Raw genomic sequence first — 14307 nt, 5'->3', positions numbered from 1 at the left:
TCTAAGGAGTAGCTACACACACATACAGAATTAGTCCTCATGATGGCTTCCATTCCCTTCCCATCTCCAAACTGTACACCTATTTCTTACAAAACTACCCAAGTGCTCCCAAGCTCTCAGATATGTTACAATACCATATGTAGCTTGATTTTATTTTTTTTTTTGGCGATAGCAAAACCTGTCTTAGTTTAACAGTGCAGTTCTGAATTCTGTGAGATGTACTTACTAGTTGTTGTGATGGGTGGTAGCTCTTCTGGCTGCTTCACATCCTTCTTTGGAGCAGACAACTGCTCATCCAGATTTTTCAGACGATCCTTATCTTTCAGGAGACTTCCAGGTTTCAGCTCATTAATGTCTAGTGCAAGATTCTTGCAGAGCACCTCAATCTCAAACTTCAGATTCAACTGCAAAACAGCTCTAGTTTAGGTCATGTCACAAGGAAAATACCCAAAACATCTACTGAGCCACTTGACTCCCAAGCTCCCCATTCTAATCCCACCCCTTTCAGAGACTAGTAACAGCTGAGGATTAGACAACTGTTTTGATGTCAACCTCATGGAGAAGAGTCTCATCCAAGTTCTACCAAATTAAGCAATGCCCAAGCAATCTCCCCATGCTAAAGCAGTGAGGACTGCTTAGTCCTTCACAACATCCTTCTTGACTAATATGTCAATAAAACCTTACACTCAGAAGGTACAGAAAAAAATCCAGAAATTTACTTTTAGATCGTGTTCCTGATGCAGCTCAGCTAAAACATTCATAATGGCCATTGTCCATGGGTTTGGAGGCCTGAAGACCTACAAGAGAAAGAAGAGAGCAGTATTACAGAATCATCTAGTTAATTTATGACTGGAAATGTTTAAACACAAGCAGCTATGTGTGCATACAGCCATGGAAACCTTTGTACACCTGTGGTTAGAGCTGAATTTAGTATTTAGTAATAATTATTCCAGTAATTCAGTATAACTGGAAATACATTAGGAACTTAAGTGAAAAACTGGAAACACAGTGACCTAGTCATTCTTGAAAGATCAGTTTACATCAAGCAGAGCTTACAGACTGATCAGGATCAAAGTGGGTGGGAGAAATAAACTACATCCTAGAACCTCTTCAATGGCATCCTTCCATTTCTCAACAGAGTTCTGTTTAGGGATACCACATTACATTTCAGCTAACACCATCTATTTATGCTGCAAAAATGCATGGTCATGTACTTTCCCTCCAAACAAAACTCCTTCACTTTATGCTTTTACATCCCTTTACATCCCTTTTCTTTCTCTCCACAGAATTCAATCAGTTTTCATTTTGTGACAAAAGCTGATTACTTCCTGCAATGTTTTGCCATTTGAGCAATAACTCCGTCTCTACAAAGACACTTACCACACTCCTGACACTGGATTCTAAGACTTTGGCAACAAATGGCACTACATAAAGCAACTCCTGTTGTCCCTTAACATAAGCTTCCAGTAGGAGTGACTTCACATCCAAATCCTGAAAAACAATTGAAGTGGGAATGAGGGTGGAGAAAACAGCAAACACACTGCACAGTTCCACTAATACACTGCTTCCTTTTTAGATACAGGCAAGGCTGAGTCAAAATAGCCTTTGAATTTTACAGACTGCTAAGCAGCAGTCTGTAAACTCTTTGAACAAAGATTTACACAGCTACATTCTTACACGGATTAACAAGCTTTTGCCAAAACAAATTTAGCTACTTAGTTACTTCTGATATAAAAAAGCCATTTGGAAGCGTTAAATAACCAGTTCTGGAGTCATACTTTGTACTTGGCAAGTGAAAGAGGCACCAGAAAGGTGCTAAGATTTCCCAAATAGCCTATGTTACAGCATAAGAACATACTGATTCATGCCAAGGAAATCTGTAAACACATAAGCTCACCGTGTGCAAGATGGGTTTATTTTTAGCCATTGTTATCATTCCCAGCCAGTGACCAAGGTTCTTTAACAAGGAACGGTCCGAGAAGTTGGCTGCAGCTTTATCTGATGTCAATAGCACCTAACAAAGAAAAAAAAAAAGCATCTTGAGCAAGAAGCAGAAGATAACCAGACTCCAAACCAAATCCAACAGCTGATCTTGTATAAAGGCAAAGTTTTGGAATGTTAAGTTCTGAGCTTCAGTCACATTACAGAGATACTTGAACAGCTTTCACTTCAACACCCTGTAAATCTGCACTGTAATGACTACAAAATTCCTTTCTTTAAAAGGATCAATAAAAGAGGATTACACTTTCCCACACCTCACCATTTACTCTGTTGAGATTGTTACAACTACTCCCATAGCTGAGTTTAACTTGTGCTTCATCTTAAGGCTGTACCACAGACCTGAAGGCTACAGTTTAAACTTCCAGGGAAACCAACTCTTTGTCATGTCAAAACCTAAATCACGTCATAAATCATAAAACAAGTATTCTGCTGTTAGTTCTGTTCCTGAACTTCAGAGGGGCAGCAGCTGAACAGAGCAAGGTCAGCTGTGCTTTCAAGAGTCAGGAGATGCTTTTGCACTACAGCGTAACCCATGGTGGTGAGGACATTCCACCAACAGGTTTAAAAATAGTGCTTTCTTGACAAACTTTTTTTCATCTGGTCATCACTTCTGGGCTACTGCTTCCTCCTCCTGTCCACATTATCTTAGCCCTCCAATAAGTTTTTTGTCTTTTACACTCCTGTTTTCTAAACACACCCTTTCCCCACTATTCCTCTTGGGCCAGAAGAGCAGAGTGTGGTTTTCTATCTTTGTACTTTCCTGCACAGAAAACAACTAGACTGCAAGCAATTTTCCCCTGGGTTATAATTTGCAAACCTCACACAAATTAGAAGTCCACCTACATAAATGAATTCAAATGCAAATTTGCCCTTCTGTTATACAATTTAAGTCTTTCATATGTTCCTAACTGAAAAGAATCCTAGTATTCCCAAAGACAACCTGTAAGTTTACTGGTAAGCTAGAAAGTAGATTTGTGAATGATAATCTATATTTGAGGATCGGCATCATACAAACAAATAGCATGAGAACAACTACACACTCCTGTGCTGCCTCTAGAAAACTTGAACCACTCACCTTGATATTTCTGTAGGTTTCATTCAGAACCATTTTATTAAACTCTGGATTTTTAAGTGTGTCGAGGAAGTTGGAATATAAGCTGTGAAAGTTAGGCTCAATACTGACTCTTTTCATCACAAGATACTGTGATACCCAAGGCATGAACTCTTCTTTCACAGTTTCCTTCAGTTCTTCCACCTGTGCTCAAACCAAAGACAAAGCACACCATAAAACAGATTAGAAAATAATCAAAACCCTTCTGGGGTCAGCTCTGATCAACACACAGTTCATGGTGAGACAATTGCTACTAACACTAATATTGCTTTTCTACAAAAAAAGAAATATTTGAAATCAGTGTCTCATTTGTAAGGACTCGATCATGAAATCAGCAAGGCATAACAATTCACTTCTCCTTCACTTCCCAGCTTTTTACCAGAAAACTGGAAATAAATGTTGTGACCTTACAAGTTCAAGCCATCCATCCACAAGACAATATCACAGGTGGCAGCAGGACTGTACACCTCAACTAGTTCAGAAAAATCCCCTTAATTTCCCATTGAAATACCAGAGCTTAATCTTGCAATGTTTAATGGTACCCAATCAATTTATGATGTGAATACTTATTTAAGATTACGAACTGGTATCTTTTACCCATCTCCCCTCTCCCTGGAAAATTTTCTCTCCAAAGATGTTTAATAAGAAGAGAGTGCTGGAATCTATGATTTCTTTACAGTGTGCTCCCTCCTAAAGTTTTTCAAGTTAGAATTTTGTAGAAGTCTCATCAGCCCACACTTAAAAATGAATATATATAAAAAGAATTAAGAGTATAAAAATTATTTTTACTAGCATTCTTTCATACTTGCCTTCTGTGTCATATTTGACTGAGACAGATTATTGAAGATGAAAGCAATTTTTTCCTGGACATTCTCTGGAGGTTCCACAATTCTCTCTGTTTGATCTGTTGCTACTAACAGCGTATCAATGTTGGTAGTATTAATGGAAGGCTGGAGGGAGAACAAGAAGTTAAGCATAAACAATACCTAAAGGTGACATCAAAAGAAACTTCTGCTCTGTTTTGTCAAGCGGAAATAGAATGAAGCTTTATCAGGGGACATCTGCTGTTTCAGATGCATTTTCAGCAACACTCTGAAGGAGCCAAGTGATTTTTTTTATTCTAAAAATGATGATCAATACTCAGAAGAAGAATGCTGCTGCAGAAAAAGCCTCTACATGTACATATAATAAGTGTCCCTACAATGGCACCCTTTAGGCCTTTAAGCCTTTGTACAATTATAGCTTGGAGAAAAATCAGAACACAATAGTGAGCAGCACTTAACACAGCAGGGAGTCTCCAGGAGCACTTCAGTGCTGATTTGGGAAGGAGAAACCCCAGACGTTCATTCTGAGACCAGGTTCTCACTCTGAGATGCCAGATGAAGTAAAAGAATGTGACCCTGGTCTCTACAGCTGAAGGTCTGGACCCCAGGGTTTTAGGACCATTGCAATTAAGGGAAAAGGTGATGCAGTTTTAAGTATCAATCCTGACAGGAGTTTCCATCAGCCATCATACAGAACAGCACTGCCCATACTTGACATCCACATGGGACCAAGTGTGCCCCAAAACTTTCTGTGCAATAGCCAATTCTATCTATCCATCTGCCAACCCTGTAGTAACTCTGACAAGCAGTTCAGAGTTATTACACAAGTGGCCAAAGATGAGAAAAACCTAACGCAGTTCAAACTGTGAGGTCAGATGTGTGCACTAAGTGTTTTGAAGTTCCAAGCAGAATAGCAGTTACCAACTATTTTAAGAGTCCTCTTGCAAGTCATTAGCAGAAATGATGGTTCTGTAATTGTCTAGGATAATTACAGCCTCAAGAACACACTTCAACTTGACCCCAAAGTAATTGCGTAGTTTGATGATGAAAAATGCCTTCTCTCTACAAAAATGTTTGCTGTATTTTGAAAGGTTATATGCTTTAAATCTAAAATAAAGATCACAGCTTGAAAATCTGTAGTACACAAATTAAAACAGATTTCATCTGCATGTACTCAGTCCAGAGCAGCATCTGCCCCTCTGGGAAGAGCACAATGACACAATGCTCACCGGCACATCTTTCTTGAAGCTGACTCCAGTTGGTCGGGTGATTGTAATGGTTTTTGCAACAGTGGTGGTGGTTGAGGTGGTCACTATAGTGCTGACTTGGCCAGCAAGAGGAGCTTTTGCTGGAACCTGGGCCTGGGCCTGAGCCTGGGCAAGTGCAATACTTCCAGGGGTGGTGATTGAACCCTGCATCTTCACAGGAGGATCTCTGGATTGCTGTCCATATTCTATGTACTAAAATAGGGTGAACAAGAACATAAATAATTTCACATGCAGCAACAGAACTATAGGCTGATTTTTAGCATGAGCAAACATTAAATAAAGGTTTGCCAACAATCATTAAAATATTTGACAGTCTTGCCATAAAGGAATCTTTAAATACAGCTGTATATCCTGATAAAGCACATCTTGTCACTAGGGACTTTCTTAAGGCAAAGGAGCCTCAAGCTCTGCCTCTCTGGCCTCAACAAGTTGATGTCAAGCATCACAAGACCTAACATGCTTAGTATTTTACAGAGCACTACCTAAAAAAACTCCACCTCTCTCCCTCCAGACCTATAAGAGCAGAACAAACGAGAAGAAAGAGCCTAAGAGCAATGTGTGAATATCAAGTAGCAGGCTACAAAGCAAGTAAGAAGTCTTCTGCAAGGACTCTAACAGCTAGATAGAATAGTCTGAAGCTCAACATTAATAAGAAAAACCACAGTTCATAAATAGCCAACTTTTAGATATTAGATATTTAGATATTTAGGTATCTTCTGAAATAATTCCATAGGAAAATGAGTTTCTTCCCCACTGCTATACATTTCCCCAGAAACTGCAAACATCAGGCTGTCATTTAACAGGGTACAGTCTTGAAAGCTGTTAGTGAAACCAAGACTGCTACTGGACTGCGCAGCTTCGTGTGTGAGCCTCTACCTTACGGCAGAACCGAATTTTTTTCCTTATTTAGCTCATGCTCTTAATCCCTGCCACTGGGATTAGTTTTTCTGTATTTCTACCAATAAAAGCACATTCAAGGCAGACACCATGTGATGAGCACTGTTTTGGACAACAAGGTATTCACACAGCTCTCATCAGAACTTCAGCAAAAAAATTTTTCCTGGATTATTTTATCAGGTCTAAGTATGAAACTGTATAAACCCAGCTGAATGACTTCTGTTTTAGACAAACTCCAGATCTTTAAGGGACTGGAATTTGAATCCACTGAGACACTTCAAAACCTTCATGCATGATGTGCATCGGTTGATCATGCAGTTATATTCAGGTAGCTATTTCAACATAAACAACCCAAACAGATTTATGTATGCAGGAAAGGCACCTTCACGTGCCCACCCTATCCCAGAGCAAAAATCTTCAAGAAAAGGCATTCGATTCTGTGGATGTACATGGTCTAAAATCACCACAGATGAGACAGCTTTTCCAAAGGAAAAAAGAAATTTGCTCTAAAGAATTTAACATCACAGAAAGTTAGTGTTGCTTACAGACACACTCACCTCCTGTAAATGATGTGGGAACTGTATAAAGTGACTAATAGAAGCCAAGTGCTGACAATACTGGGGATAGTCCTTCAATCTGTCAGACAAAACATGCATTAGTTAGAAGCATAAGTCCACATCACTAACAGTATTAGACAGAAACAAATATCAGGTATGTCATTCCCATACTGCACCACAGAATTACTTCTAGACTCCTTACAGTAGCTGTCCTGTAAAAAAAGCATTTCCTACAAAATATTTTTTCTTGCAAAATCTATTTAAAAGGAATTAATTTAACATTAAAGCACAAGATTTATTCACAGCAATCCATCTTTTCCTATATCTCTATACCTCTGACCTAGTACACAACTGTATTTATATTGAATGTTTGCAACCAGATACTGTGTAAGTAATTTGTAGTCTGGCTCAGTGCATTTTAAACAGCAAACCACAGCACACCTCACACCCAGAATCTTCTCTATCTGCAATTCATTAGAAGTTTTGAGAAACCAACTTTTTCTGAGATCATTTAGCAATAGTTTTTGGTGTAAAGGCAAAGTTCTAGGGCTTAGCTTCCAGTCAGTCCTTCAGTAATGAACAATGCAAATGGCACTCCACTGTAAAGCACCTGTGAAGCATAATTACATTCACCCCATTCATCTAACTCGACACTTGACTGATTTTTATAGAGTCTGTGCTTCAGTTTGTCCCACATTTATACAGGTATCACACTGAACATTTTTATTGAGAAAGGTTACCCTTTAACTGGCACATTTACACTTTGTTTCAAGTCAGTGTATCTTTGAAGAAATCCCAAAATTGAGATGTGCAATCTCGAACTGCATCAATAGAGCAGGTCCAAGGTTCACAAGACAATACAGGCACTATTAGAAGTATAATAAATCCCACACTCACCTATTTTTAAATCTATCTAGTGCAGCAATACCAAAATAGTACATTTTGGATGCAAAAGGCTTTCGTAAGGCTTCAAGAACATAGCGCAGGGCCAGGCCCAATGCCATATAAGTAACCAGTCCTTTCTCTATGATGCCCCCGAAGAGACAGGCTGTTATGTGCAGCTCTTTATCTGGGTACTGGGGAAAGAAACGATATTCCTCAAACAAGTTCCTCAGCATACAGTTAAACACTTCTCGTTCCCGTTTAATGTTGGAGTCCTTAAACCTCTGTAGCATTTCCAAGACCTGCAAAGAAATTGGAAATTGTTACCAACAAATTTGTTTTATTTCAGCCCTTTCCCGTGGTCATGTTTCATGAGCGTTTCCAACTACTAAGGTACATTGTGCTACCACAACCACAAAGTAACTGCTTCATTTTAGCCAGCAGACAGACACTACATCATGACAACCAGCTTCTTCTTCAGACTTCAGTTCTCTTTTAAGTGACTGTCTTCACACAAAACTTCTTTGTGACCGCCTACTCCGTTACTTTCAAATTGGAAAAATGAAAATTAATGTTGTGTCTTACATAATTTATAACTGTGCAAATGTATTAAAGTAAATTTGAAGTACTTCAAAGAGTAAGTAAATCAGACCAATAATTACTCTCATAGAGACTAACAAAAATAATTATCAGAAGCTCAGAAGGTAGAACTTGGGACACATATATCTGGATCTTGTAGTCGTTTTTACATAGTTTAAAACCAAATACATTTAAGATAATTTATACAGACTATTTAAAGGCACTCTTTAGCATTTATTTTCAACACAAAAGCTTCCACACCACACTGAATCCTTCCCACTTAGTGACATTTTAGGAGTGCTAATTAGACATCTGAAATCTTTAGTCCAGAGAAGTCAAAGCTGAATGTAATGAACAACTGCAAGTTTACTGTGAAAACAACTTCAATCAAGTAAAAAAACAATGTTGCAAACATCTACCACGACCCTTTAATTATTTCCCACTTAAACTAATACATGAAGGAATAATTATGATCCACTTTATTGCAAGTCTCTGGACAGGTGCTGTAACTGGTACAGAAGGGAACTCACCTCATCCACAGACATGGTTGGGTGTGGTGGATGGTTGTAAATACGCTGGAAGTAGCTGTTTGCCTCATCATCTATTTCCTTGCTAAAGTGCTGATTAGCCTCTGGCCACACCTGAGATAAGTCAGCTGTTAAAAAAGGGAAAAGGTATCATGCTCAGGAAAACTTCAGACAGTCAGGATTTCATCTAGTTCTTTTTAACTCTTCCACCAATCTATACAGAACTGCTAGCTCTTCTGAAGAGCAGGATGTTTAACTTTCCCAGTAGACAGGAGTTGCTATTTAAAAATCTGGTTTCAATATGCTATAATTTATTCAAAAAAACTGCATCCTAAGATAGAAGTAACCTCACACTGCTCTACTCTGAGAACCCAGTGCATCCCAAGCTAACCTCAACTGACAACTAATTAACTGAATGCAGAACAGACTAGAATAAAGCATGCTACACAACACTAACATGCACACAAACTTGCACACAAACTTTCAGGCCAGCCAGTGAGCTTCCAATAAGTTTATATTGAATGTTCAAGACCCAGAATATAAATTGATGGTGATTATAGCCACCTTCACTGTACATGTGTAGAGATAGGTAACTTTGCTGTTATTGCATATGGCTTCTTTGACAGCTCCTCTGTAACAGCAATGCGGAAGGTTTAGCCTATGGCTGTGTTTCCTGACCATTTGACTGCTTCAACATCTCACTGTGAGCATGCTGCAGAGGTATGAATTAGTTAAGGATAATGACTTAGTGTTAAGAACTTTATTCTTTACTATTATTCCTATCTTCCCACCAACTTTTGTCTTATTTGTATAGGAATGTTGCAGTCTATTTCACTACTTCACCTCTCAAGTTCTCTGACACAATAGGACCGTACCCAGGTTTAACCTTGTTACAAATGAAACAAAAAACACCCTTGTACCTGGCATATACAATTCTGTCAAGAGCAGACAACACTTTGTTCAAAACACAGCACAGCAGAAAAAGGACAGAAATGCAAATCGACAACACATTCTGTTGTTATGCTAATGGATTTTTTAAATGTTTCTCCCCCAGGCCACTTGGCAAGCTCTTAAGATACAAGTTTAGAAGCACCTTTTTCAGACTAATATAATAATACCAGAGCCACACTTCTAACATTTACCACCTACAGATCCAAGCTTCCCCTCAAGGAAACACAGATTAACTGCAGACCACAGTCACACTTCACAGCCACAGACAACACTACCACTTACAAGGTTTCATCTTACTCTGCTGGAATGTAGGCTGGTTCAGTCCAGATGTGCTCAGCTTCCTTTGCACGAATGGGTCATTGTTCACCGCAGGAAGGCCCAGGGCTCCAGTTCCTATGCCAGTCAGGCTACCCGTAGTAAGACCACCTACTTAATTGCAAACGTGTAGTAAGACAACTTACAACAAGCAAGCACTTGGTCATCTCAGTTGCACCCTCACAGTACCCACTTTCCACTCCTTCTAGCACTTGCCATTTCCAAGAAGTCAGAATTTGATAGCCTCATTGCTGTCTAATATCAAGCAGTTTTAACATAAGTAGTTCTTAGTCTCTGTCCCAACCTAAAACAATGCTGCGATATTTGTAAAAACACTCATCCTCCACTCAAACCTTTTACCTATTGCAGCTGCAACAATCTGAAGTGCTGTTTCAGCAGTGACCCAGGAGTGAGGACTCCTCACTCCATATCGGAGTGTAACTCCCTCCCATATGACACAGCTGTTTGTTCAGTGTGATTTCCCACCCTTAAATGGAAGGAAGTACCCAACCCACCCTTAAGGGGTGGGCTGTTACATTCAGTATTTCCAGCCACAGCAATAAAAGTGCCTTAGCTGTGCCATGTCAAAAACAAACCACTCCACCCCAATAGCAGTACCTGGAAGCTGTGAAGAGAGTCCTCCAATGCCACTGAAACCGGTTGTCTGGTTTTGGGTGGAAAGAGGTGGGAATGCTTTTGCTGGTGACTGAGGAGTACTGAATGCAGAGCCCAAGTTTGGAGGGAAGCCTTGCATGCTCTGGGTGTGAGGAGCAGCTGAGCCACCTAAACTAAGAGAGGCCATTCCTGCAAGCGAGTCGATCTGAAGGAAGAAAGGAAGATTATACAGACATCCATAAACCACAATCCAGATGATTTTTTGGCATGTTTTGCACAAAGACGGCTATGTATCAAAACATTTCTGAGAAAAGCTCTTCTGCATAGTTACTGTAAATTCTGAAGTCATCCAGATCACCCCAAAAGATAAGTTTTTCTATAGAATGCGCTTTTATTTTTCTTTTGCCATCCCCTAAAATTCTACTCTCTCACAGGTTTTACAAAGTCTGATTGTTCCATAGTCTGTAGTTAACTGTAACACAACAGTAAACGCTTACAATAAGCAGCATTTACTTGTACTTGCAGATTTTTGTACTAGAGTAGTTTATGCGCTGCAGTTTTCAACCTCAGACCCCACCTCAAGACTTACAAAGCTACTTCAAACTTAAAGAGTATTTTTGACTGTCTGAGGGACCCTCTTATGCCCACTTTTCACAGCTAAATACCTGAACGTAGTCTGCAATAAAAAGCATTAAGACCTGGTTCATGAATAGGAGGGAACGCACAATACAGTTTGCCAAAGCAGTAAGTTAAGGAACTGACTGGGAACAGGAGAAAATGCTATTATCTACCCAGAAGACAACATGACTACAGACTAAAAATTGCTGCTGTTTGTTCATATGAGTTATCTGTAGCAGGTTGCCAAGATATTTGGTACATCTGATGAGCAACTTCAATAAAGCAACAATTCACAAGAAAACCACTCTCTGCATTTAGTTTACATAATCTACTGACAATTCAGTCATTCTTAAATGCTGAATTGCCACTATTTCATGTGAAATACTTTACACCACTTAAAAATCTGCCATTGAATGTAACTGCTAGAAGCAAAACCTGTCTGTAATGTGTTGCTCCCAGAGGAGGAAGGGATGATGAGTGGCAGGGATTAACTGAAATGTACCTTGTTTTTAAAAGAGCAGTTCAGTTGAGAGCTGAAGAGCCCCAGTTATAACAAGTCCTTATGCTCTAGCACTGTGGCTTGGCCCGTGAAGCTACAAACAAGACACATCAGGTTCAAAGGCAGTGCTTAATTCTCAGAAGTCCTAGTAAATTTTAGCACTTTAAAAAAAAGCCTCAGTTATTTTAAATAAACCAAATATCTGTCCCTCCTCAGTGCTCCCATCCTATAATACTTCACAGTTACTTCTTACAGACATCAGTGAAGTGAGAGACAGTTCTGAACTACATCCCTCAGACATTATTCTCTAGTTACAAGCAAGCTATCAAGACATGCAAGCACAAAACTATGTGAGCCAGATGATGTTTGACTTAGTCCTGCAGAAAGAGCTCAACTAGTACAGCAGAACTAGCACTAAATCAACACAACCTTCTGAAAATGCAGCATGTGATGGTTCTACCTGCACAGGAGAGATGGCATCCAAGCTGCTTGCGCTGGGCGGGCGTCCTTTGGGCATGACTCCAGGTGGGGGCTGTCGAGCCTTGTTCATGACATTACTGCAGTTTGCTACCATGGTGAGGATCGTCTCTGACAGCTCCTGAGAAACACTCCTGGGATGCAGAAGCACGACAGTGAGCCATGTGACATTCACAAAAATAAGGCCCTTAACTTATTTGATTTTCCTAGAGAAATTGAGGCCACATTGCACAGAAAAAAGCTGCAAAACAACCCTGGCAAAAGCTACATTTTGTTATTAGAAAAACTTGCCTTAGATCATCTCCCAAGAGACACAGCTATATTTAAATAGAAAAGTTTAAACTGTAGTTCTACAGCAATCGCCAACAGATTATTGCTTTGTTTTTGATGATTCAAATACTCCTTTAGTTGCCCCAGCAAATACGGACTTACAGAAGGCTGGGGTATGTACCTACACGGCTCCAACAGGTTCTTGGAAGAGCCTGTCTGCTGTTGTCCACGTTACAGGCTACATAACAGCTTAACCCCATGAATTATAATACAGATAGCGATGCTGTGATCCCTTGTTCAAAACTGCCCCTCATGGCTTCTTTCCATACCCAAACTTCACCATTTAAGGTTATTCTCATTTTGAATCTTATTACACACAAAGTCTCTGTAAAAGATGAGATACATGGGCTGTGGACTCACAGACAAAAAAAGAACAGGTAAATACCACCACCCGCTTCACTAAAACTCATCTGTCTACAGACTGAAAGACGTGCTTCACACACTGGCACTAAACCCAAACAGAGACAGGAAATTCAACTATTCAAGGAAAATAGAATCAAAAAACATCAGAAAACTCAAACTTAGGCACAAAGTCATTGCACAACCCAGAGCAGTCAGTACCTCTTTCCAAAGTGTTCCATGTCTGACTGCCAGGATCCCAAACTGGAAGCAAAGCCAACTCTATTGCTGACTTACCTAACCACAGACATAATAACAGAACACTAACATTTTCCTTTTGGAAAAAAACAGTCAATTATTTATGCTTTCCTGAACTTCTGTTATATCTTTCTGGTGAAGACAGCTAAAGCTGTAGATTCCTTCCTGTAATGGTGCAACTATCCTAATACAGCTTTGTTGTTCTGTTAACCTTGTCTGAAGATTCCTCATTTCAACTCAATTTTCACAAGCTTTTACTGCTCAGCTCTTGGGATAAAGAGAAAAAGAGGGGAAAATTATCATGGTGACTAAGGCAGAAGAGTTGAAGATTAGCCTTTAGCTTTGACAGATATCCTGTTAGAGGACACACATAATTAGTTAAGGGCTTCCTGCTGTCCTCCAAAGCCAGCCATCCACTCTGCAGTGTGGGGAAAATCCCACCCATGAGAGATGGGAATCTGGAGAGGTATTGTGCTATAGAAACTGTGACCAGGTTTCTACACAAGGCAATGGACATGTTAATAACTGTTTCACAAGCTAGCTCCTTTACACTCTTTTAACATCCTCTCACCAGAGCCTTGTTTCAAAGATTTCAAAACAAATGGGCTTGGGGGGGAAATGTATGAAAATGCAATCAGAAATTTAGCTCCAAAGACATTTATTTTTCAGAAAATGCATTTAAATGTATGTATGGCCAACTGAAATGCACCACAGGATTTTTTCTGATGCAGGAGGCATTTCAAGACCAAACAGCACTTCAGTTAGCCATGGAATGGATCAGGGGAGTCTACAGTTCACATGTAGTTACCAAACTCAGTCCTTTGCCCTCCTCTTTTTGGGGGGTTAAATTTGCAGTTTTTATGCTTAAATATTACAGCATGCTTTTGCAAAAGAAATTCTAACCAGCTGTAGACAGATAATAGGGAAGCCCAGAGCGAGGACAAAGAGAGACCTACTATCCCTGAGTTGGATATTTATGGTGACTGGTTAGGCCATTTGTGCTTTGGAGAGAACCACTAATGCTTTGTCTCGCCATCTAGGCAGACTGAATGTTAACTTTTTTATCATGTCACGAGACACACTGCTGTATCAAGTTGCAAATATCACATTATTTTTAGATATCACGGAACTGCAGGTTTTCTGAAAAAAAAATAAACCCAAACCAACCAACCAAAAAACCCAACTAAACCAAAACCCACAAAAAATCCCAGTCTGCATTTCAGGTGAATGAAGTTGGTGAGCTGAGAGCCAGGGACCAG

The 14307-nt window shown here is 39.7% G+C and overlaps 1 protein-coding gene and 2 non-coding genes across 27 annotated transcripts in view; all 3 read right to left on the bottom strand.

Moving 5' to 3' along the window:
* Positions 1-14307, bottom strand: part of CNOT1 (CCR4-NOT transcription complex subunit 1) — a 54398-nt gene that overhangs the window by 16195 nt on the left and 23896 nt on the right. For 14 of the 25 annotated variants that reach the window (XM_086847890.1, XM_086847887.1, XM_086847891.1 and 11 more), the window contains 13 exons: positions 12105-12255; positions 10531-10732; positions 9880-10023; positions 8650-8774; positions 7556-7842; positions 6659-6737; positions 5166-5396; positions 3922-4062; positions 3077-3256; positions 1898-2014; positions 1381-1491; positions 720-797; positions 227-404 (listed from right to left, as the gene is read on the bottom strand). In XM_086847890.1, coding sequence (XP_086704016.1) covers positions 227-404; positions 720-797; positions 1381-1491; positions 1898-2014; positions 3077-3256; positions 3922-4062; positions 5166-5396; positions 6659-6737; positions 7556-7842; positions 8650-8774; positions 9880-10023; positions 10531-10732; positions 12105-12255 — 2024 coding nt within the window. The remainder of the gene's footprint in view (positions 1-226; positions 405-719; positions 798-1380; positions 1492-1897; positions 2015-3076; positions 3257-3921; positions 4063-5165; positions 5397-6658; positions 6738-7555; positions 7843-8649; positions 8775-9879; positions 10024-10530; positions 10733-12104; positions 12256-14307) is intronic. The other 11 variants (XM_086847889.1, XM_086847895.1, XM_086847897.1 and 8 more) reach the window with 1 other exon arrangement.
* On the bottom strand, positions 2438-2576 carry LOC111934792 (small nucleolar RNA SNORA46). The gene has a single exon (XR_002867408.1). It is a non-coding gene; the product is annotated as a small nucleolar RNA SNORA46 (small nucleolar RNA).
* On the bottom strand, positions 11640-11775 carry LOC111934794 (small nucleolar RNA SNORA50). The gene has a single exon (XR_002867410.1). It is a non-coding gene; the product is annotated as a small nucleolar RNA SNORA50 (small nucleolar RNA).

The sequence above is a fragment of the Cyanistes caeruleus genome, chromosome 12 (genome assembly GCF_971803275.1).
Source record: "Cyanistes caeruleus chromosome 12, bCyaCae1.hap1.1, whole genome shotgun sequence".
Lineage (NCBI taxonomy): Eukaryota > Metazoa > Chordata > Aves > Passeriformes > Paridae > Cyanistes > Cyanistes caeruleus.
The sequence above is the reverse complement of the archived record's forward strand: the minus strand, read 5'-3'. Positions and strand labels throughout refer to the sequence as shown.